Source organism: Sus scrofa, chromosome 1, assembly GCF_000003025.6.
Source record: "Sus scrofa isolate TJ Tabasco breed Duroc chromosome 1, Sscrofa11.1, whole genome shotgun sequence".
Classification (NCBI taxonomy): Eukaryota; Metazoa; Chordata; class Mammalia; order Artiodactyla; family Suidae; genus Sus; species Sus scrofa.
Genome location: NC_010443.5, coordinates 216,375,894 through 216,401,419, shown reverse-complemented (window position 1 = coordinate 216,401,419; position 25,526 = coordinate 216,375,894). Strand labels below are relative to the sequence as shown.

Here is a 25,526-nt window from a genome sequence, read left to right as displayed (position 1 = left end):
TTGAGATAGTTTGTCCATTTTTAATTTTTGTTAAGATCAGGTACTATAAGTCTATAACTTGAGGATTTACTCTTACATTCCAGGTAGAATTCATCAGATATGATCGGAATAAATTCCACAAAATTTGAGATCATTCCCTGCTTGTCTGTGTATGACATAAATATCTGGGTAGCATACAAACATATGCAGTTGGGTTTTGCAAGAATCCAATAGGAAAAGAGAAGGAAGTTTACATTTAATAGGTGCCTTCTGTGCACCAGGCGTTTTAAGGTGCTTTCACATATGTTATCTCATTGATCTTCATAACAACCCATTTTGTAAAACAGAAACTAGGATTCAGAATCAAGTGACAAATGATAAAGCTAGAATTTAAAACAGGGTCTGTCGAATGTGGCATAATGATGCTATATGGTAGCCCGTTATTTCGAATGATGTATTTTCTGTTTTGCAGAAATACATATTTTTTTCAAAATAGGATATGAATCATTATTAATAAAAGCCCTAGAGTAACACATAATGGGAAGGTGGGGGATAGAGGGTAGAGCATAAATAATTAGAAATAGTTAGCTTTCATTGTCTGATTAGGACTATTTTACAAGTGTCTTATTGGTGGGAATACATTTAAGTATGTTTTTTATATTTTCTTTCAAGGAGCAAAATATGATTGTGACAGGTGGCTTAGCCTGGTGGAATGATTTTATTGTCCTTGCGTGTTATAACATAAGTGATCGTCAAGAAGAGGTACGTTTTTGATCTCTCAGAAGTAACAGAGTTTTAGATTTTAAAGATACTAAGCTCTATTTGGTTTTATATAAAAATAATCTATTGAAAATGAACAAAATATTTTACTTTTTAATTGAGGATTTGGCATTTTTAGCTAATGGGATTTTCATTTCAGGTTACTGCTTTTTAAAAAATTTAATGGGATAATCAGGATTTCTGCGATCATTATTTTAAGGATTTTAGCTGTTAGACATTCTCTATAAAGTTTGTATATAATAAAAAATAGTTAAAAGTGGAAAAATTTATAAGGATGGCTGTCCTTAGAGATTTATTGATTTATATATATATATACACACACACACACACACATATATATGTGTATGTTTTGAAAAACTACTGATCTCCTTGTATCAGATCTAAATAGGCGGGTCTAAAAGGAGTATCTCATAAAAGTACATTCACAGTTTTGATCATGTCATCTTTGAGTTATTTATAGATTGAACCTGCTTTGTCAAAATATAAACCGATTTATTATTGATGCTCAGATTAGTCTTTTAACTCTTGCTATTTGGGAAAAAAGGTAAAAAACAGCATGTCTGAAGTATTTAGTCATCCATGGTAGGTATTGTGTTTTTACAGTTTTTCTTTATTTTTTTTTTTCTTAAAGCTCAGAGTTTACCTGCGAACATCAAATCTGGACAATGCCTTTGCTCATGTCACCAAAGCACAAGCAGAAACATTACTGCTTAGTGTCTTCAGGGACATGGTAATAGTATTTAGAGCAGACTGTTCAATATGCCTTTACAGTATTGAAAGAAAATCTGATGGGTAAGTATATAATACGTAACAAATCACTTTTTGCTCCAGTTTTGTTTCCTCAAAACAGTTATTCTGATTTTATATTTAGTTTCCTTTGTTTTAGGAGTAAAAAAGGAAGAAATTTTAATTAGTGATATTCATGTAGTAGTTATTTTTTTAGCTACCAAAATAAAGAGCTTGCACTAACTTCTTCAGTTAATCTTAATTGGATTCATTTGAAAAAAATCCAGCTTGGGATGGGGTAAACCTTTAAATACTAATTTTTTCCACAATCTTGAAAATAAATGGTTACTGACTATCCTTGTGTTCTAGAAACTTGGGGAAATTTGTAGGAGTTCTGCAGCTTTAAGGCCTTAGGAAGCATGACCTTAGCAGTCTCATTTACGTTTTTTATTGAGCCTGAAAGCTATAGTGTGGGACAGTAAAAACTTGCAGTCCTGTTGTTGCTGTATTTGTTTGTTGCCTATATTCTTGGCATCTGACTGGCTTGTAGCATTTAGACCATATATCTCATGAGTTTTATTTTGTTCTCAGATGGTGTTTGTTTCTTTCTTACTTAAAAAACAGCCATGAAGTACATATTTGCTGAATAGCTTAATGAGAAGTGATACAAAGAAAAAAATTAGCAAATATTACTCACTCAGATAGAATCCATATCCTTTCTCAACCATTTTCTCAAACAACTAAGCTATTCCTGTAGATTCTTCCCAGTTTGTTTCTTCCTTTGTTCATCTTAGTCCCTTTCCTTCTCTCTTGTCTCCATATGTGTTCTCTGATGCTTCAACTTTGACAATTTACTGCTTAAAGAGGTACTTGAGAAGGAAAAAAGGACAGGTAGAAGGCATTTGGGGTCCCCATAGGCATAAAATCTCATACCATTAGTAGTGGAAAAGGAAAAAAAAAAACACTCCTTGTTAGCATTGTGTTTGAAGTGTATGGGTTTATTTCTCTTTTTTGCAGTCCAAATACTGCTGGTATTCAAGTGCTTCAGGAAGTCTCCATGTCACGCTACATTCCTCACCCTTTCCTGGTAGTATCTGTCACTCTGACATCAGTGAGTACAGAGAATGGAATCACCTTGAAAATGCCCCAGCAGGTACCATTCTATTATCAGAGTGCTTCAGAGTTTTTGGTTCTTTTTTTGTATTTTAACTTGATCTCAGGAACTGTTTCTTTGTTCAGCAAATAACTACTAATTGTCAGGAATTTGCCTTGTATGAAGATGCTGGGTCACAGTAGCAAACTAAACAAACTTGGTTTACGCTCATAACTATAAATAAATAATTGCATGCATAATTAATTACAATCGTGATATCTGTACCAAAAAGTCACATATAGGTTACTGTCTTTAACAAAAACCTGGGGTAGTCTAAGCAGTCACAGATTTTGGTACCATTTGATTGAAACCTGAAGAATAAGTGGCAGTTATTTCGGTAAAGACGGGGAATCGCAGGCCAGGGAAACAGTAGTACAGAGGACCATAGATAAGACAAATTTAGGGAATTGGAGAATTTCAGAGTGACTGGAACATAGAGTGTGAGAAAATAAGAGTCTTAGTGATAATATAGACTTTAGACTTTGGCTTAAAGTCCGAAGTGTTTTAAGCTGGCTATTATATTGAGGCTTTGTAGCATTAGAGGAAACATTACAAAGGAGGAAAATGAAACCAGAGTGGGACAGAACGGGAGGTAGGGAGAGCAGTGGAGAGGCCATTGTAATGTTCTAGGTGGATGGTGTCTATGGCCTGAACTTGGGCAGTGGAAAGAAGAGGGATGAATGGGACATGTAGGGGATTCCATGCTTAGTTAACTATGAGCAGACAGAAAGGATAATTCCATAGCTTCTGGTTAAGGTAACTGTGTAGGGAACGGTGCCATCAGGACCCAGGTTGCGTAACTTCCTGTTCCAAGCTTCCTTCCATTATACCAGTGGTTTCCCAACTTCATATCATGTGTAACCCTTTTTCAAAGGAAAGTTTTATATAGATTTGTCATCCCTTTCTGCACAGTCTGTCTCTCATTTCCTAATAAGGCACTTCCACTGATTGCCTTTGAAATATAGGTCCCATCTTCTCTGCAAACTATATTTCATGGTAACCAGATAGGCCTAGTTGATAAGGGGAAGTTATATTTTACAGAAGAATTCTAGCTAAAAGATGTGGAAGGAGTGTAAGAACTGAAGACTCAGCATTTTGCAGCCCTTGAAGAAATAGCTAATTCAGGCAATGAAAAGTTGATGGGAAACTTGACAATAAAGGTATCCAGTTGTCATGCCCAGGCCTTATTAATCAATCTTAGCATCACAAAAAGTGGGAGAACCAGATGTGGCATGCTTCATGGAATGATGCAGAATGAAGTTCATGTGAAGAATTACTAGCCAAAACATTCAATCTGAATTGAGTCAAGCTTCTAGAGTCATCTTCTGTTCTCCAGAAATACAGGGATAGAGGTTATTAATAACATTCGGTAGGAAAGCTACAAGTTCAGTCAGTAATGTGGGAGGAAAAAAAGAAAAGATTCTTCTAATTAAGATTTAAGAGCCGTAACAACCACAGTGCATGAGTTCATTTGTATCCTTATTCAAACAGGGTATAAAAAGACACTGTTAAAACAGTTAGTGATGTTTGAATATAGACTAAGAGATGACATTAAGGATTACATTTATATTTGTAAATTTTGTTAGATTTAGATGTGGTAGTGACATTGAGATTATTTAAGCAAATATCCGTATTAAGCGTATAGGGGTAAAATGGCATGATATATTCCTTTAAAATACTTTAGCAAAGGAGTTCCCGTCGTGGCGCGGTGGTTAACGAATCCGACTAGGAACCATGAGGTTGCGGGTTCGGTCCCTGCCCTTGCTCAGTGGGTTAACGATCCGGTGTTGCCGTGAGCTGTGGTGTAGGTTGCAGACACAGCTTGGATCTCGCGTTCCTGGGCTCTGGCGTAGGCCAAAGGCTACAGCTCCAATTAGACCCCTAGCCTGGGAACCTCCATATGCCGCCGAAGCAGCCCAAAGAAATAGCAAAAAGACCAAAAATAAATAAATAAATAAATAAAACACTTTAGCAAAATGAGAAGTTCCCACTGTGGCTCAGTGCCTGACTATTGTCTATGAGGATGCAGGTTTGATCCCTGGCCTTGCTTAGTGGGCTGGGGATCTGGGCATTGCCATGAGCTGTGGTGTAGGTTGCAGATGTGACTTGGATCAGGCATTGCTATAGCTGTGGCCTAGACTGGCAGGTGTAGCGCTGATTTCGACCCCTAGCCAGGGAACTTGCATATGCCACAAGTGCAGCCTTAAAAAGCAAAAAAAAAAAAAATTTGGCAAAATAAGTTAAAAAGGGGGGTATAAATCAAGCAAATCTTGGTAATTGTGAATCTGGATAATGAATGGGAATATAAGGGAGGGGACAAGTAAATTAAAGCAGTAGTATATTTTCCATATTGTTGATCATTTGAAGTTTTCACATTGGGGGAAAAGGGGGGCAGACTCCTTGTGTATCCTAGATATAGTAGGCAATCAGTGGAATTTACAGTACTGGGTGTCCCATTTTTATTTTTTTATTTTTTTGTCTTTTTAGGGCCACACCTGCAGCATACAGAAGTTCCCAGGCTAGGCATTGAATCGGAGCTGTAGCTGCTGGCCTACACCACAGCCACAGTAACACAGGATCTGAGCTGTGTCTTCATTCTACACCACAGCAACTCCAGATCCTTAACCCATTGAGCAAGGCCAGGGATCGAATCTGCGTCCTCAGGGATACCACTGAGCCACGACGGGTATACACATTTCTCTATATACAATCCCTTGTGTCTGAAAACAGTGCAAAAGAGAATTTCTTTTGTTTGAGTGTTTTTTTGCGTAGAATGCATAGGGTGGTGGTTGTTTTCCTGACTGAATCCTGTATGATATTGGCAGCTTAAATTCATCCAGCCAGCAAGAGTTTAAGCTGGAACACAATCCCACGTTTTCTGAATAATTATCCTTTCCTTCCTAAAATGCTTTCCTTCTTTGCTTTATGTGATATCTTGTGACACACGTGTTTCCCTTCTTGCCTTCAAAAGCTTACACAATGGACCTTTGATCTTTCTTTCGCCTTTATGATTATGATTCTAGTATTCATCTCTAGTTTAATTATCTTGCACAACATTTTTACTTGAACATTTTGGTTCTTTCAAACTTAATGGGCAATAAAATGAAACTTCTCAGTTTCCCTTCCCTAAACTGATTTCTCCTCCTGACTTCCATCAGTGATAATCTCAACTTCTCTAGCACCTCACCTACATTCAGTACCCGAAATCACCTTTGATTCAGCTTTCTTTTTCTACCCTTCATGTCTAGAATATAAGTAAGCTTTTGTGTTTTTTTTTAATCAAAATACTCTTCACAAATGAAAATTATTTGATATCTGAGATTCACTTTAAAACAGTGCTTCTTAAATTTTAAGCTGAGTGATAGGATTCAATAGGAATCATTACACCAGATTCTCTACTTGATGTTTGATTGAAATTTTCCTTACTGAACAGGCAGACTATTTCCATCATTCCCGAAGTCACCACCCATGTTATCTTCCTTTCCTTAGTAATCCCTCCTGAATACAGAATTTTTAATAACTCCTTTATTAAAGGACCGTAAGTAATGGCTTTATGTCATTTATGCTGCATTCTTCAGCTAAAGTACCAACAGTTTTCCTCCTACCCATGTACATCTTCCTCACCCTTCAAGTCCCACCACTTCCTCTAGGCCTTTTCTAGCTATGCCAGCCAGGTCACTGAAATGGTCTCTCATTTTTATGAACTTGTGAATTTCTCTTAGTTTGTCCAGAATAATTCAGCTCTGCCTTCAATTTCATGTTTACTTGTATTGGTCATTAATTGCACTGTGGTAATTTAAGCTTGTTCTACCCTAGCCAGAAAGGTCCTTAAACTCCAACGGAGCCTAACAGAATAACTGTACATAGTACACACTCAGTAGTATTGTTTAAGCTGTAAAGCTTATGCACGGGTTGGGGGAATTGCTGAAAATACGCCTGTTAATTACTGTGAATCCAATTTATTTTTCTTTCAGGCTCGTGATGCAGAGAGCATTATGCTGAATCTCGCAGGACAACTCATCATGATGCAGAGGGACAGATCAGGCCCTCAGATCCGGGAGAAGGACAGTAACCCTAACCAAAGGAAACTTGTGAGTAAAGTGCAAGTCATTTAGAATGTCAAGATTGTATGGGAAGAGGCTGAAGGAATAAAAAAATTCTTAAGAGGAGATTATTGTCTTGTGATTTGGAAACTGAGGGAGTATGTAAAATTAGTCTTTAGGCCTCTGGGTATAAGCCTCTTTGAAGCATAAATGATAAGGTCCTAAAATAAAAATAAAATGTCCTGTATGCCAGTTATTACTTTGATATTTGCGAATTCTAATGAAAAATAGGATAAATTGGTGAAATTCATGGTGTGGGTGGGGGGTGTTGTTCTGTTTTGCTTTTAGACTTAAATATATATACCTTGAAAGGCAGGGTACTGTTACTAGCTATAATTCTAAATAGATTCTACTAATTTTCCCTAAAATTTATACTATCATTTTGAAAGACTTAGGAAATTAATACCTAGGAAAACTTACGAATCTACAAACTTTATAGGAAAAAACTTGATTTCTGTCTCTCCTTTTCCAGCTGCCATTCTGTCCTCCTGTTGTACTAGCCCAGTCTGTTGAAAACGTCTGGACCACGTGTCGAGCAAATAAACAAAAGCGTCACCTTCTGGAGGCCCTCTGGCTGAGCTGTGGAGGTGCAGGGATGAAAGTTTGGCTCCCCCTCTTCCCTAGGGATCATCGCAAGCCCCATTCTTTCTTGTCCCAGCGGATCATGCTGCCTTTCCACATAAACATTTACCCTCTGGCTGTTCTGTTTGAAGATGCATTAGTCCTTGGTGCTGTCAATGACACTTTACTGTATGATTCTTTGTACACTCGGAACAGTGCTAGGGAACAGCTGGAGGTGCTCTTCCCTTTCTGTGTTGTGGAGAGAACCTCTCAGATCTACCTCCACCACATTCTACGTCAGCTGCTGGTGAGGAACCTTGGGGAGCAAGCTTTGCTCTTAGCCCAGTCCTGTGCTGCGTTACCTTACTTTCCTCATGTGCTGGAGCTCATGCTCCATGAAGTGCTGGAAGAAGAAGCTACCTCACGGGAGCCCATTCCCGACCCTCTGCTTCCCACTGTGGCAAAATTCATTACCGAGTTCCCCCTCTTCCTGCAGACAGTTGTTCACTGTGCCAGGAAGACCGAATATGCCCTGTGGAATTACCTTTTTGCAGCCGTTGGAAATCCCAAGGACTTGTTTGAGGAATGTTTGATGGCTCAGGATTTGGACACTGCTGCCTCTTACCTTATTATCTTACAGGTAACAGTTCTCTTTTACAAAGGTGTCAGAATTAGTGAGCATAAACCTAGAGGGGAAAAAAAAGAAATGTCCTGTGTTGGTACTGTGATTGTGTAGTCGAGTTTCCTGTTCAGTTTTTGTCTTTTTGAAGAACTCAGTTTTAGCAAATGATGGCAGAAAACTTCTTTACTAGGAAAAACATGGGGTTTTTTTTTTTTTATCCTGTTTGTCAATAAGGCCCAAAACAAATTAATGAACTTATAGTATTACCTTGAGTAATAGTGAAGAAATATCTTATATGTGTACATATATGTATATACATGTTATAATACATATAATAACATGCATGTATTACATAAGATTATTGAAATGTTACATAAGAAACATAATAAAGAATTACTTTGGATGTAATGGGTTTGTCTGAGCCCTCTCTTTCCTTATAGTGTAGAATGACTGAGGGAACTCTGCTTAGAATGTCAATCATGACAGCACCCTATGTTAGGCTCCCCATAGCAAGCTGAGAAGACCAAAGCCTGCCAGAGTAAATACCCTCGTAACACACAGTTTTTCTCAAAACAAAGGGTTCTTTGAGACTCCTGAAAATTTGTTCCATTGAAATATTTGACAAGGGGCTTGATAGTTTGTTCCTATCAGTCTGATATGAATTTGATAGGTTTTCACTTAAAAGTTCTTTTAGATTACCACAAGGTTGTTTTCATTAGTAAAAGAAGCTAACCATAAACCTGGTTTGAAACTCTACCTGAAGCAGTTTTCCTGTCAGCTTATTTGTTTCATGGCAACTGATTGAAACCAGAGGAGATATTATTCAGGCAAAAGCTGGATGACCCTGAGATTCTTTGGTTCTTTGGCTGTTCTTAAAAGGCCACAGAATAATAAAAACAGAAATTAAATACAGCTGTTTTCTGTTTTAGGTCACGCCTTAGACTTTCAGTGATCTCCCCAAGCAATGAAATTAGAAAATTTCTCTTTCAGAATTCCTAAGTCGTTATGGATTTTCAGATAAAAAATAACAGTTAAACTTGTCTGGTAGGCACCTTTCCATGAAAGACAAGGCAAGCAGCAACCTTAAATTTGTGGGGGGGGGGGGGGCAGGAGCTTCTGCTGTGCGCAGTGGGATTTGGGCATCTTGGGATTGCTGGGACATGGGTTTGATCCCCAGCCCAGCCCAGCCCAGCGGGTTAAGGACTTTCATTGCCACAGCTGCAGCTTAGGTCACCACTACTGCTCACATCTGATCCCTGGCCTGGGAGCTCCTTATACCACAGGGCAGCCAAAAAGGGGGAAAAAAAATGTGAAAGAATTACTAAGGATGTTTATAGTACAGCAGTACTACATACTATTGCCCAAAGGTTATTTTTTAGTCACATCCTCAGAAAACTCTCTGTCACAGGAGATAAGACCTTAGTTTTTTTGGAGTCAGGGAGGAAGATTTATACTCTTGCTTTTTTGCTTATCTTCAACAAGTTTCCTAACTCAGTTTCCTCATCTATAAAATGGGAATGATACACCTATTTTACAGAGTCACTAGGAGAAATGAAAGCAAGAATGTATGTTAAGGTTTATGTAAGATACCTGGCAATAGTAGAAGTTGAAAAAATTATAAATTATACTAGCAGAGTACTTGCCTCACTTTTCCTTATATAGTACTTTTTAATATTTTTTTAAGTCTTATAATAAATGATCCCCTACAGTGTTGTAGCTACATTATTTTCTTGGTTTAGGGAACTACAGAGATAAAGAATTGCTCATTATTTTCCCAGATCATTTGCAGTATAAAAGGAATTCTTGTCTTTCTTGGTTGTTTTTATAGAACATGGAAGTCCCAGCAGTAAGTAGGCAACATGCCACCCTTCTGTTCAACACAGCCCTGGAACAAGGCAAGTGGGACCTGTGTCGACACATGATTCGATTTCTTAAAGCCATTGGCTCTGGAGAATCTGAGACACCTCCATCCACACCTACAGCTCAGGTTAGTTGGAGAATTGCATGGCTTCTGTTCACTGTACACCCACATAACATCTTCCTCTAATACTGCACCATGTGTATAATCATAGGAACCCAGTTCAAGTGGTGGATTTGAGTTCTTCAGGAATCGAAGCATCAGTTTATCCCAGTCAGCTGAAAATGTTCCTGCTAGTAAATTCAGCTTACAGAAAACACTCAGTATGCCATCTGGTCCTTCTGGAAAAAGGTAAAAGAATGAAGCGCTGTTACTGCTTTTAGAGCATTCTGTGACACATTGCGTTTCAGGGTATTTGTAAAATAGGGTCTTAGGAAAGCAGCTGTTTGATCCAGTTGCAGGTCCTTTTTACATTTCCAAAAGGCTTCCTTATTTTCTTCCTCCACAGTTCACTTCTTTACTCTTTGTACAGCTTCTGCCTTTTGTACTAGATAAAGTTAAGTCTTGATGTGCCTGTTTTGAATGCAGCTAACTTTAAATTATCTCTGATAAAAAAGGACTAGAATAAAAAGGAAGATAAATCTGTACATAATCTAAACCCCTTCTTAAGGTCAATAGTTTTATCCTTCTTTCCAACTATACCTCCTGACCAAAAATAAAATTTAGTCTTCATATACTTGACTCTCCTTCACCTCTTTTGAGTGGAAAAGTTATTAAACAGTGGGAGCTAAAAAGAAGCATATCCTGAAAACTGAAACCTACATGGTTTGTAGACGGGTTATTGCATCCTGAAAAGTAACTATGAACTTAACACTAAACATAATAAAATAGAATTTTCTCTGTTTTGTGAGGTCCTTGTATTCCTTCCTGTGTTGTTATGTGGCCTTGGCTCTTGGTTTTTTTCCTCTCCCCTAATCCTTTCTTTTATATTCTGTATGTTTTTTGGGTTTTTTTTTGTTTTTTTTTTTTGTTTTTTTTTTATTTTTAGGGCCGCACTTGTGGCATATGGAGGTTCCCAGGGTAGGGGTCCAGTCAGAGGAACAGCTGCCAGCCACAGCCATAGCAACGCGGGATCTGAGCCGTGTCTCTGACCTACATAGCTCATGGCAACACCAGATCTTGAACCCACTGAGCGAGGCCAGGGATTGAACCCACAACCTCATGGGTTCCTAGTCGGATTCGTTTCCATTGCACCACAATGGGAAGTCCTCTGTGTGTATTCTTACTACAGTGCCTGACACATGGAGTTTATTGAACATTTTTTATTGTGAAAAAAACACACACACACACACAATATGTAAGTAAGGAGTCCCCGTCGTGGCGCAGTGGTTAACGAATCCGACTAGGAACCATGAGGTTGCGGGTTCGGTCCCTGCCCTTGCTCAGTGGGTTAACGATCCGGCGTTGCCGTGAGCTGTGGTGTAGGTTGCAGACGCAGCTCGGATCCCGCGTTGCTGTGGCTCTGGCGTAGGCCGGTGGCTACAGCTCCGATTCAACCCCTAGCCTGGGAACCTCCATATGCCGCGGGAGCGGCCCAAGAAATAGCAACAACAACAACAACAAAAAGACAAAAGACAAAAAAAAATGTAAGTAAAATGCAACCATGGAGGACTATATACCATTGCTAGGCAAATAGTAGCTTCTCAGCCATGCTGGCTAATACATACTAAGCGCTCACTATATGCCAGGCACAGTTTTAAGCATTTCCATGTATAGGTCTTTTAATCCTTAAAACAGCTCTATATGGGTAGATACGGTTGTAATCCACATTGTACAGGTGAAAAACAGGCCCAGAAAAATAAACTTGCTTTATGTTCACACAGCTAATATGTGGCAGAGCCAAGCTGTGAATCCAGGCAGTCTTGCACTGCCTCTCCCTGAAAGCATCCCCTTAGCCAGTTACCAAACCAGTTATACCACATCAGTTTATGTGAGTAAAGGATGACAGACTATATTTAGTCAAGTCATTAATTTCTAAAAAATCAGCTTTGTTTTTATGTGTCTGTGTAACTCTCCTTATAAGAGACTTCATTTCACTTTGCTTTTCCATAGTTTCTGTGATCGTCTCTCTCTCATTGGTCTTTTCAAATATAGCCTTTATTTACTCCCTTTCTTTCCTTTAGCTAGCCACCACCCCCTTCCTGATTTGGCTATGTCAGTCTTTTATTTTTTCCTGTTTTCTGCATTCATCCTATAAATATGTTTTAAGAACCTTCTGTGTTCTAGGCATTGTTCAACAGGTTGTGGTATCACATGGAGAAGCCTGATACTTTATCTTCCTCTTCAGTCAGAATTAGATCTTAGATCTCTTACCTCCTTGTCAGCATTTTCAGTGCCACTTCATAAAAATATGTAAAGTCTTCCAGTGAATATTGTTCTGTAGCTTTCTTGTGTTCCTGCTTACAGATGGAGCAAAGACAGTGACTGTGCTGAGAACATGTATATTGATATGATGCTCTGGAGACATGCTCGGCGTCTCTTAGAAGAAGTTCGGCTAAAGGACCTTGGCTGCTTTGCAGCCCAGCTGGGCTTTGAACTAATTAGTTGGCTGTGCAAGGAACGTACCCGAGCTGCCCGAGTAGACAACTTTGTGTTAGCCCTGAAGAGACTCCACAAAGACTTCCTTTGGCCACTTCCCATCATCCCAGCTTCTTCCATCAGTTCTCCTTTCAAGAATGGAAAATACCGAACAGGTAATGTAGGCTTTATGCCACTTATACAGGAAGAATTTTATTTTGCTCCAAGTATTTAGACATTATGCTGCTAGTTGCTATTCAAGGAAGTCTTTTCTTTTCAAGCTCAAAACAAGTAGGAGCCAATTTTTATACATTTGTTGGAACAGTCACCATTTCACTAAAGATGTAAATAATGTGGACTATGTCTCTTAAGTTTTATGCCCTTGAAGTCTGATTTATAAATTCAGCCAGTTGTTATCTTAGATTATCAGCAAGTTGAGCAGTGTAGGAAGGACTTTCGAATTGCTAGTCTGGACCTCAATATAGGCTAAATTGTGACTTACCTGACAGGACTTACTCCATAGAAATGCATCTTTGAGACTGTGGGCCAGCTTCTAAATTAGGAGAGGACAAAGTGAAACTGTTTTGATGAAGATAAAATCAAAAGATAAAGTTTTTTAGACTGTGGTAATTATGATTACTTAGGAAAATTCAAACAAAAATCTTTTTGTGGCATTTGGAAATTTCATGTCACCTTAAAACCAGGGAAATCACTTAGAAGATGAACAGAATAAAGTCTTGCCTAGTTCTAATAAGGTATATGATGATATAAGACGACTGCTGGGCGGAGTTATATAGTCAGTCCATTCTGTTACAGTCACTGGTTCATGGGTGGATGATGCAGTGTAGGGACTGTAGTTGGCTTTGAACTTTTAGTATTTGGGATTAGTTGGGGAAGAGAAGCTGAAAGAACTGAATTGGAAATAGCGTTGTGTGCATCTTGAATTCCCATTTTTTTTTTTCTTTGTTTTTGGATTTACCTTGCAGTGGGAGAACAGTTGTTAAAGTCTCAATCAGCTGACCCTTTTTTAAACCTTGAGATAGATGCCGGCATCTCTAATGTCCAGCGAAGTCGGAGCTGGCTTGGCAGCATTGGCCCCACTCATCACGAAATAGACACAGCCTCATCCCATGGACCACAAATGCAAGATGCCTTCTTGTCACCTTTGTCTAATAAAGGTAGATGTCATTTTAAATCCTAGTTCTTCCTCAGTTCCTTTGGAAGAAAGTTTATATGCTGTACCACTTCAGGGAGAGCTTCTTCACTCTTTCTTTTAAGATGTGTCCTTGAAGACTAGCCATTAGTATCTGCTGGAAAGGTGCCACAGCTACAGCAACACCTGATCTGAGCTGTGTCTGCGACCTATAACACAGCTCACGGCAATGCCAGATCCTTTTTAACCCGCTGAGTGAGGCCAGGGATTGAACCCACATCCTCATGGATACTAATAAGGTTTGTTACTGCTGAGCCACAATAGGAATTCCCTATTTTCACTTTTTTGAGGAACCATCATACTGTTCCCATAGGAGCTGCACTATTTTATATTTCTACCAACATTGGCAAGGGTTCCAGTTTTGCCACATCCTTGCCAATATTTATTTGTGGTTTTGTTGGTAGTACCATCCTAATGGACATGAGGTGGTATCATTGCTTTTCTTAGAAAATTTTTTAGAGATCACTTTAAACATATTTAAAAAGGAGAAATAATAGTATAATGGACTCTTCCCCCTACACTCCCTTCAGTTATTACCAGCTCATGAACAAGTTGGTTTCATCCACTCCCATCCCATGTTTGTGAACTAAATCAAAGACATGATGTGTTTTATCTGTCAACATTTCAGTGTATCTTTCTAAAAGGACTTTTTTTGAAAAAACAAACATAATCCATTAACATTTCTTTAAAAATCTAACGGTAGTTCCTTAATACCATCAAATATCCAGTAAGTATTTAAATTCCAATTTCATGTCATAATTTTCTATGGTTTAAATCAAAATACACATAAGATTCACACAGTGTGTGATTATTATATTTTTAATTTTCTTTTTAGTGATTGTTCCCTTCCCCATCTGTTTTTTTTTTTTTCCTTTCTCCTCACAATTTATTCATTGAAGAAACTTGCTTCTGTAGAGTTTCTCATGATGTAGATTTTAGGTGGTTTAGTTTACTAGTTTCCTCTGTATTTCTTGTAAATTCTAATTGAATCTAAAGACTTGATCAAATTATAGCTAGGTTTTTTTTTTTTTTTTTTTTTTTTGAGGCAGACAATACTACTTCATAGATAGTAGTGTACTTTTCCATTTGAAGACACTGGTTACCTCTCTAATGATTTTTTTTTTTAAATTTCTATTGTTAATGTACCATGGGAGCTTTAGTAGTGGATTTAATGTTTTGGTTTCAAAATCCTAAAGAGAAATCAACATCTGAGACACAGCTAATATAATATATTTTCTACATGAAGCTAGTTTATAACTTTTGGCAATTCCTCATCAGGTGATGAATGCAGTATTGGTTCAGCCACAGACTTGACTGAAAGTAGCTCCATGGTGGATGGGGACTGGACAATGGTGGATGAAAATTTCTCCACACTCAGTTTAACTCAGTCAGAGCTAGAGCACATCTCCATGGAGTTGGCAAGTAAAGGGCCTCACAAATCCCAGGTCCAGCTTCGGTGAGTTTCTCAGCATTTTGTTTGTTTGCTTTTAGGGCCACGCTTGTGGCATATGAAAGTTCCCAGGCTAGGGGTCGAATCGGAGCTGCAGCTGCTGGCTTACACCACAGTCACAGCAACATTGGATCCAAACCGCATCTATGACCTATGCCGCAACCTGCAGCAACGGTGGATTCTTAAACCACTGAGCGAGGCCAGGGATCAACCCTGCATCCTCATGGATACTAGGTCAGGTCCTTCACCTGCTGAGCCACAACGGGAACTCTTAAGTTTCTCAACATTTTGAAAGCATAGAATGCCTACTCAGAATATTTGGGCAGATAGGGCATAGAGACTGTTCTCTTGATAATGACGGCCCTTCTGTACATCTGTAGATTGTTCTTAACATCGATCATTTTTTCTCATGTATATAGGTATCTGCTACACATCTTCATGGAGGCAGGATGTCTGGACTGGTGCATTGTTATAGGCCTGATTCTTAGAGAATCCTCAGTAATCAACCAGATTTTGGTTATTGTACAGTCTCCAGAGGTAGATGGAGAGATGTTACAGAACATAAAGGCAGGGCTACATGCCGTGGACCGATGGGCTGCTACAGACTGGTAAGTGCTAGTTTTGTTAGGTTTGTTATCTTGACTGCCCTTCGGTGAATCCTGTCCTTTCACGTTAAGGCTTAGTTCTGGTTCATTTATTTGGTACTTTGGGGAGTGCTCAAAATAAAATATGCTTTCGTATATTCATTTTTAAGGCTATTTTTTATTTATTTTTGTTTGTTTTGTCTGTGCCTGCAGCATGTGGAAGCTCCTGGGCCAGGGATTGAACCCCTGCTATAGCTTCAACCTGAGCCACAGCAGTGATGATGCCAGATCCTTAATGTGCTGAGCCACCAGGGAACTCCATTTAAAGCTGATTTCTTTAGTTACCATTCTATACCAAATTATTTTTATAAGTAATGTCCATTGGGATAGTATTGGTCAGTGAACGCATGTCACTGATGCAAGACTGATGCAGGACAAATTACTTGAAAATTGAGATTTTTAGGTCTGTGGAGTTGAAGGTAATAACCTAAAAACATCTGCCTGAGAGGGTAACAATTTAAGGTCTATGTGAATTTAACATTCCATGGCAATTACTAGCAAGCCTAAATTAAGATAGTGAATGAAGTTAAAAAATTCTGGGATTCCAACCCTTTCTCATTAGTTATGTATGGATTTGGGGCTTCCCTTATTTGGGTCTTATTTTCCTTAATTGGCAAATTCATTCAGGTTATATATTCTCTAAAGAGTCCTCTTTCAAGTCTAAAATGCTATTGGTCCTTACTGTAGAATATGATTTTTAATTGTAATACTGGATAAAGAATGTCAGTCTTTGCTCCTTGTGCTCACACTTAAGCTGTGTGCAGCTCCCTCTGTGCTGCCACAGCAGCTAAAAAGCCTTTCCTCCTTAGCCCACTGTGCCTCCTTATCTCTCCCATAATGTGTCACTGACCCAACTGTATCAGTGCTTAGTAGGAATTTATCCATAACATGCTTCAGAGCCTTTTGAGTGTGGCAGATGAGAGCTAATTTCCTTTTTGTTCTTCATAGTCCTGGATATAAGCCATTTTTAAACATCATTAAGCCACAACTGCAGAAGCTCAGTGAGGTAACAGAAGAGCAGGTCCAGCCTGAAGCCTTCCAGCCAGTTATTGCGGGTAAGACTCCTGAACAGACCAGCCCTCGGGCAGAGGACAGCAGGGGCTCCTTGGGCCATGGAAGCATCCCCCAGGGCGAGGTTGGAGGTGGCAGTTTGGTCAGCCGGAAAGAGGAGGACTCAACCCGATCAGAGGAGGAGGAACCTTTCCAGGATGGGACTTACGACTGTTCTGTGTCCTAACAGCGGTGGGTACCGTCACCACGGGCAGTATTAATTGGCAGCAGCGTGCAACTGAGGACACTGTGACCTAGTTGAATAATTTAACCAGGGAGAGAACTTAGCTCAGAGACTCTGGTAAGGTATTATTAAATTTTAACTAACTCTTTGTCCTCTAAGAAATCTGAGTCCATAAAAATGTGATATCAAAAAATTCATCTTTCATAAAAAAATTTTTTTAAGCTGCAGTGGAAAGTAATAAAGAACACTGTACAGATGTACATGAGAATATTTTGGTTTTATTCTTAAAGGATGGTAGCTTTTAAACCGCAGGGATTGTTTTGTCCCAGATGAGCTTATTTTTCACTACTTTATAGCTTCCTATGTTTTCTGGTTCAGTATGTGTTCAGACTGCTTTTTAAAAATAAATGCGAAGGTGCTTGTGTAGCTCATCAAATACTTGAGCTACATGTATGCTCCCTTGGATCGGGAACACTGGCCTCCCTAATTGGGCCTCCTGATTAGATGTCACCCTGGCCTAACAGCTGCCAGTGTGATGAAGACATGCTCTTTTTCTATAATTGCTAAATCCTGGTCCTGAATTGGTGGAAGCTATTTACCTGTGAGTCAGTGTGCCTGCTTTAGCAAGCTTGATTCCTGCCAGATCAGTGTGGGCAGAGGTCTGAGGAGTTTAAATCAATTATGCTATTAGATACCACTAAGCTATTTTGTATCAAAGAATTGTATCTTTTTGTGAATACTCTTGTAAATATACTCAAAGGCACTGTTCATATTTTTAGGGCTTGTATTATAATTTGTAAGGTTTTATGCTGGATTCTGCATGACTATAGATACTCACTCTTGGAGCAAAGACAGGGCTTGCTCTTCTTTCCAAATATAACAGTCTTCATGGAGGAGGACAGGTTTATTGGCTTGGTCATAAGGTAACAGAAATGGTCACAATGATCATGAAATGAAGTAGGTTTTGTGCAAATTAATGTAGTTTCTTATTTATTGCTTTTGTAAATTGAATAAAAATGGACTTTTATGTAAATAGGCTGCTGAATCCTGTATTATCACGGCTACTAAAAATTAGTGTGTAAAGAATGCATTCTTCATTGTAACTTTTAAAATATTTTATGTATTTCTAGATATGACTTAAATTTTAGTTTTCATACATTATGAAAACATAACTGCATACTCCTTAATTGCTTCAGAATAACACATATCCACTGTATGTACATCAATTACCTTATAACAGTATTAATTTAGGTAGCTTGTTTGTACTGTGCAATTTGAACAAAGGAATGCAATGTTATTTTTTACAAAAACAAACTTATTTTTATAATAACAATGTATTTGATGTGGACCAACTTCGTACCACTGTGTAAAACAGCCTCTCTTCCCATAGTGCAGTTAATAGTTTAGAAATAAAACTTGGTCCTCTATCTTTGCTTTTTTAAAAAAAGTAAATGGCTGGATTTCATTGTCCTAGCCAGGTTTCCTTTGAGGGGAAACTCAAAACCATTTTGAAAATACTAAGTTCATAACACATCAAACTGTTTTAAATTACTGAGTTTGGTAATGTACCATATCATTTACTTTTCACATTGTAAGTGCAATAATTTCACATACTAAAACTCCTGAATGGGTGGAATATGTGATTACTGGTACCTGATCCTTCTGGTGCTACTTTTATTTAAGCCTTTGTTTTAAACCACCTTTCCCTGAATCTTAAGAGAAAATAATGTTTCCCATGTGAGTATAATGCAGCCCAGCAAGAAACTAAACTGAAATTTCTTCTCCTGTCCTAGTCCATTAGGAGAAGAACTAGCATTACTTTTGTGTTTGGTATGAATATTTAGTCAATAAAAATGATTTACCAATGTAAACAGCTGTGATCTTTTCAAATACCCTGATGTGCTGCTGGCTTCATCTTGAACTCCTGAAAGCAGAGCACCAGTCAGTTAACTGTATTCCTGTGGTTAACGCCAGGAATGAAACTTTTCTTCTATAAAATACTTGTTTTTCAACCAACAGATATGGGTGGCCCCAAGGCAAAAAGATTGGCAAGTTTACAGAAAACTTCTTTGGTAATTTGTTACATACTTTAATTTTAAAAAGTCGTATCTTATTTTGCCTTGTTTGGATCACATATCCGACCGACTGTTTAAGCCATAATTTTAACCAATGAATTTAAATATTCAATATAACTATTTGAAGTTTAAATTATTTGCTGATACCAAAACAAGTCGTCATTCGGGGTAGTCAACCTTTGCTTGTAATTAAAGTTGCTGCTACTTCTGTAATGTGTGTTTTTTTTACTTGGTAAAGGGCAATAAAACCATTATGTGAATTTTTATTTATCATCTCCAGTTAATAGTAAAAAGTGTATGTATTAAAAGCCACAAAAATACTCATTGTATAATTCTACCTCTTAGAATTTTCCTTATGAAATAACTAGAAATTTAGACAAATTTAAAATGTAAATGCAGATTTATTTAGAATAGGAGCATCAAGAGTTGGCAGCATCCTGGGTGCCAGACAATAGACAGAACAGACAATCCATGCTGATGACATGGAAAATACTCAAAATACAATGAAAAATGATATAAAATAATACATACCAGAGGAAACTTGGCATTTTCTCTAACAGGTGGGATTAAAATAATAGGTGGAATTTTGACATTTTTCTGTGTTCCTTAATCTGCTTTTCTCTGAATTTGCTTACTCTGGACATTTCATATAAAATAGACTCATATGTGGCATTTTCTGTCTGGCTTCTTTCACTTACCTTGATGTTTTCAAGGTTCATCTTTGTATATCATATTTCATTCCTTTCTAAAGCTGAGTGATACTCCATTTTATGTATATCTATATCTATAATATATTTATGCCTTCATCAGTGAGGGACATTTAGGTGGTCTCCACCTTTTTTGACTATCATTAATGAACATTAATGTACAAGTTTCTGTGTGGATATATTTATAGTTCTCTCTAGAAGTAGGAATGCTAGTTCATATGAGAACTGGTTAATGTTTTGAGGAAATGCCTAACCATCTAACCAAGTGCTTATGCCTTTTTTTTTTTTTTTTTTACATTTCCACTAGCAGTGTACAAGGGATCAAGTTTCTTTTATCAACACTTGTTATTTCTGGCCACAGGCATCTGAGTTATGTACGAAGCGGTACCTTATGGTACAGATTAACATTTCCCAGATGGCTGATGTCTTTTCGTATGGTGATTAGCCATTCATCCCTCTTCGGAGAAAAATAAGTATTCACATTCTTTGCTAGTTTTCACAAATGTGTCATTTGCCTTATTTCTGTTGATCAGCAAGAGTTCTTTATATATTCCAGTACTAGATCCTTCAGATACATGATTTCCAAATATTTTCTCATTCACTTTCATGGTACTGTCTTTTGAGGCATAAAAATTTTCCATTTCGGTGAAGCCCAACATTTTCTTTGGTTACTTGCGCTTTTGGGTGTCATATCTAAGAAATCACTGCCTAATCCTAGGTTATGAAGATTTATAACTGTTTTCTTCTGAGAATTTCATAGTTTTAGCACCTGCATTTAGGTCTTCGATCCATTTTGAGGTAATGTTTGTAATATGGTATGAAGTAGGAGGTCTAACTTTTTCTTTTGCATATGACTATTCAGTTGTCCCAGCTCCATTTACTAGAAATTTTGCTTTCCCCAATGAACTGTCAGAAATCAGTTGACCATAAATGTGTGGGTTTGTTTCTAGACTGTCAAGTGTATCACATTGATCTCCATATCTTTCTTTAATGCTAGTACCACCTTGTCTTGATTACTATTGCTACTTAAGTAGGAAGTTTTGAAAGTACGAGTCTTAAGTTTGTTTTTTCAGGACCATTTTGGGTCTTCCTAGTCTCTTGCATTTCTATATGAATTTTAGAATTAGCTTGTCAACTTCCATGCCTGGGCACAGACACAAGGCAGCCTTGGATTTTGATAAGGGACTGCATTTACATCAGTTTGGCGAATACTGCAATCTTGATAATATCCCTCCAGTCCATGAAAAAAATACGATGTCTTTCCAGTTATTCATGTTTTCAGTTTCTTTCAGCAGTATTTTAATAGGTACTTTTATTAAGGTTATTAGTATTCTTGATGCTGTTACAAGTAGAATTGTTTTATTTTTGGATCGGTCTTTGTCGGTATATAGAAGTAGAGTTGATTTCTGTATGTAGATTTTGGATCCTGAAACACTGCTGAATTCATTTATTAACTATATAATCGTTTTCTTGGTGTGTGGATTCCTTAAAATTTTCTATATAGATCACGTAATCTGCAACTAGAGCCCCCAGTGCAGTGTTCAATGGTAGTGGCAATGGTATGACATCCTTGTCCTTTTGATGTTAGGGGAAAAGCTTTCATTGTAAGTCTTTCACTATAAATTAGGATGTTAACTGTGAGTTTTTAACCTTTATGAGGTTGAGGAAATTCCCTTCTATTTTTAGTTTAAGTGTCTTTATCATAAAAAGGTATTAAGACTTGGGGAAAAAAAATTTGGCATATATTGAGGTAACTATAACATTGTCCTTTATTCTAATAATATGGTATATGACATTGATTTTGGGGTTTTTTTTGTTTTGTTTTGGGTTTTTTTTTTTTTTGGTCTTTTTAGGGCTGCACCCACAGCATATGGAGGTTCCCAGGCTAGGGGTCAAATCAGAGCTGCAGCTGCCAGCCTATGCCACAGCCACACAGGATTCTTAACCCACAGAGTGAGGCCAGGGATCACATCCACATCCTCATGGATACTAATCAGGTTTGTTACTGCTGAGCCACAGCAGGAATGCCAATTTCTTAAGTTTTAAACCAACATTACCCTCCTAGAAAAAAATCCCACTTGGTCATTTCATGGTATATGGCCAAACTTGGAAAAAAAATTATCAGCATGCTTGCTATATTTTTACTTAGCAAATCAGTAGAAAGTAGTAGTATCAAAAAAAGTATTGATGCACTTCAAAAATGCCCAAGATAAGGATCCAACATAGTCACTGTAGCAGTTCAGGTTGTTGCTGAGATGTGGGTTCAGTCCCCTGGCCTGGGAAGTTCCAAAGAGCACAGAAGCAGCCCCTCCCTGCTCCAAAAAAAGCCTAAGGTTTTTTTGCAAATAAAAACAGCCAGACATAAAGTGGCAATAAATGCATTTAGGCTTTATTAGCCCTAAAAGAAGGTAAGGTGTATTAAGAATAGAAGCTGTCTCTTCTACTTAGCTGTTCTGTTCAGCTGTTTGACCTTGTACACAACTGTTTGGAGGGAATTGTACAGGAGTTCTTGGAACTCACAGGGGGGTACTCTTGTTTTTTTTTGGGGGGGTGCTGCCCTTCCCTTATGGAATGAGCAGTGTGTCATCCTCTAGCTGAAAGACAGTTTTTATCTTCTCTCCCTCTTATCACCCAAGAAAAGAATATCCTTTATTAGCCCTTCAGTGATTTTCTTTGCCAGTGGACATGATAAATATGCTGAAGCTCATTATCTGACAGATAGGCCATTAATTCCTGTGAAATTCAGATGCACGATTTTATTCCACAGTAAATGGATTCCAGTTGAAGCTATGTTGAGTTTTGTGCTCACATGACCCATTAAAATGGCAGTTATACCCATGTGAACCACATAGATCTTTTAACAGCAGTTTTTTAAAAGAAAAGCTTTAAAAGGCGCTATAGACATAAAATACCCCTTCACATATGGGATTCAGAACAAAAAATGAAGATCTGTTTCTCTGTTAAAGATACTAGTATTTTAAAAAGTTTATTTCAGTAACATTGTAAGGCAACAATTAATCCTCAGGGAACCAGTGAAAAAGAAATGGACAGTCATTCTTCCTACAGCTTCCTGAGTCAGTAGGCTGGCCTCTGGTTCCCTCAGTGGTGATATTTTAGGAATCCTGTCATTTTTAGGTCAGACACAATATAAATTTTAAGAATTTCTTCAAAATCACAGTCCTTCATGCTTTCCCTGAATGTGCAGTGTACTGTGCTTATGTACATTTTAAGTTCTGTAGGAAATAATGCATTTGTTGGAATTTGAAAAGACCCTTTTAGAAATTAGTTATTCAAATAATCATATACTCGGAAAACGAACAGCTTCTAACTTCAGAGACGACTGATCTGACAATGTACTTATTAACAGAGCCATGAATATTGTTTTGGTATTACAACAGTCTCCCAGAATATCAAGCTGCTCTCACACTAGTGAGCAAATTGTTGCAGACAGTATAAAATATCAGAGCTTTATAATGTTGAAGAAAACCAAAATGAGGGAGAACTGTTAACACAGGAAAATAACCCAAAGGCAAGAAGAAAACCATGATTATTACTGAAAATGAGTAACAACATCCTTCCCAGAGGAAAAAAAAATTACAGGGAACTATTTTCTCATAGAGTGTCTTTCCTCAACACTTGGGATTTTGTTTTTTTTTTTCCTTTAAATAATTTCCAATGATGTATTTCAGATTAACCCCACAAACAGAAATATGCCTGTTTTTGAATTCATTTAGATAATAGTTTTTCTCCACAATTTTGACTACTATAAAAGCTACAAACACTGTAAACCTTATGTGTACCGCCGGACACTTGAAGCTAGTGACACAACCAACCCTTGAGCAACATGGATATGAACTGTGCAGATCCACTTATACACAGATTTTTTCATTAAACAAGTATTACAGTACTATACAGGCTGTGGTTGGTTGAATCCACAGATAAGGAACCTTGGATACAGAGGTCTGACCATAAAGTTAGTTATACACAGACTTTCAATTGTGCAGGTTGGCACCGCTAAACACCATGTCATTCAAGTGTCAACTGTATATGCTTCCTACCAAGTCCAGGAAAAGCAATGGCTCCTGTGTCCACACATGAGACAGCAAATTATCAGAGCTGAAGCTCTGGCTGCAGCCCTGCTGTCTGGTCTGTGTGGACTCAGTTTTTACTAAATCACAGATTGGGCAGGCAATATGAGGAGCATGATTCACAAGGTACCCGGTATACATCACACAAGCAACTTCACATGGTATTTCCTTCTATGACGCAAGCTGATTGTGCTCTTTCTGTTTAGGCAGATCTGAGTCCCACCTTTTTGTTTTACTATGGACTTTGTTTAAAATGTTGCTTGGCTTATGCTTGCTAAACTAAAAAACTGTCCTACTTTTTACATTTTTAATGGAAAAAAGAAAGGTTCTATTCTCATCAAACTCTCCACTGCTGGAGACAGGAAGCCATGAGAAAAGCCTCACAAACTCACAGCCATCTTCTTCAACACGGAAATTAGCTCCAAGTCCTAGGGCTGCCACTGTGCAGGATCTGAACAAGTCTATGGACCTTTACAGAAAGACATTCCAGAGCCACAACTCAAGTCTCAAGAAGGCCAGCTCCGCTGGACACAGTAAGTTTACAGAGAAACTAATCTGTTCAACTGGCTGGAAAACAGACAAAAATAAAGGACCCAGTGCATCAATAAAATTATGCCCTAAAGGATTGAGCTTGGATAACAGAACATTCCTAAAAAATGAAGAGAATAAATATAAAATGCCCAGCCACTCCCAACCCAATGCTCCTTCCACCCCAGAATAGCCACCATGGCATCTCAGTGCTCTGAGGAAGGAAATTAAGGTCATATACTTGCACAAACAATACCTGAAAACCAAAAAAACCTGTGAAACCCGAAGGAAGTATAACTAGACAAATGCTCTTCTCACATTGGTGCATGTGGAGAGGGAATGGATATGGTTCAGAAGGAAACAGGCATTGAAAACAACCTCAAAAAAATGTTACAATGTTGGATCTCAGTACCACTTGTCACCAACCCAACACAGGTCTTCACATCAGGGGACTGAGGCTTCGGAGATGCAAAGCACACTGCAGAGGGTGCCTACAGTAGCACAGCTTTTAGCACAGGCTGGGGCCTCAAAAGCCCGATGGTTCTTCCTCAGTCCTTGTCACAACTGCTTTCTAACGAGACAGAGTTAGATCTCAAGGGGAATCATTATCCCTGCGAATGGTATCTTACCTACCATCCACTGACACAACAAATGGTCTGGGGCTTTAATTGGAAATGTTACTTGTCTCATTAACAATGGATTTACAGTACCTTCTATATCATTCATGATCCCAAGGTGATATCTATTAAAGTGGTTTGTTGGCTTTTGCCCTTAAGGTCATATAAAATGACATGTGTGTAGTGGCAGTACCCACATGTGCTTAAGTGCCGGAAAACTGTTATTTTCAAGTGTCAAAAGGGCCATGCACACTACCCCACAGCATAACCATTACAGTGCTTGGCCCTGAAGAGTGTTAGCCCCACAAAACTCTTTGAACGTATGCGCATTAAAATTCATTGACTTACTAAAATTCATCCATGTGACATCAGGAGAAACCATGCCACATGGTGCATTTTCACTGGGCTCATCCACAAGATTAAAACACAAAGAGATTGTAGGTGCACACCCAAGCCGAGGGAAATGTCCAATCTGGGAACTTCTCTTTCAAAGCATCCAGCTGGGAGGACCTCTTGTCTTCCCCAGAAAAATAGTGGGCAGCAATGGCCACAGTAACCATTCCTTCAGGTTGTTCTTCCAAAACCTGGAAGAGAAAATTAGTTAATTCTCC

At 38.2% G+C, this 25,526-nt stretch overlaps 2 protein-coding genes across 7 annotated transcripts in view; one reads left to right on the top strand and one right to left on the bottom strand.

The window, feature by feature from the left end:
* RIC1 (RIC1 homolog, RAB6A GEF complex partner 1) overlaps positions 1-19,241 on the top strand; it is a 112,637-nt gene extending 93,396 nt beyond the window's left edge. For 2 of the 5 annotated variants that reach the window (XM_013993585.2, XM_021063974.1), the window contains 12 exons: positions 652-741; positions 1,391-1,551; positions 2,503-2,638; positions 6,613-6,729; positions 7,214-7,942; positions 9,753-9,911; positions 9,997-10,133; positions 12,249-12,535; positions 13,346-13,537; positions 14,851-15,028; positions 15,442-15,630; positions 16,615-19,235. In XM_013993585.2, the coding sequence (XP_013849039.1) occupies positions 652-741; positions 1,391-1,551; positions 2,503-2,638; positions 6,613-6,729; positions 7,214-7,942; positions 9,753-9,911; positions 9,997-10,133; positions 12,249-12,535; positions 13,346-13,537; positions 14,851-15,028; positions 15,442-15,630; positions 16,615-16,903 (2,664 nt within the window). In that variant the 3' untranslated portion in view covers positions 16,904-19,235. Of the gene's footprint in view, positions 1-651; positions 742-1,390; positions 1,552-2,502; positions 2,639-6,612; positions 6,730-7,213; positions 7,943-9,752; positions 9,912-9,996; positions 10,134-12,248; positions 12,536-13,345; positions 13,538-14,850; positions 15,029-15,441; positions 15,631-16,614 lie in introns of all 5 variants that reach the window. The other 3 variants (XM_001924914.6, XM_013993584.2, XM_013993583.2) reach the window with 3 other exon arrangements.
* The window catches only part of ERMP1 (endoplasmic reticulum metallopeptidase 1), a 69,237-nt gene continuing 63,067 nt past the window's right edge, over positions 19,357-25,526 (bottom strand). For both annotated transcript variants that reach the window (XM_001924217.5, XM_013993586.2), the window contains one exon: positions 19,357-25,499. In XM_001924217.5, the coding sequence (XP_001924252.1) occupies positions 25,335-25,499 (165 nt within the window). In that variant the 3' untranslated portion in view covers positions 19,357-25,334. The remainder of the gene's footprint in view (positions 25,500-25,526) is intronic.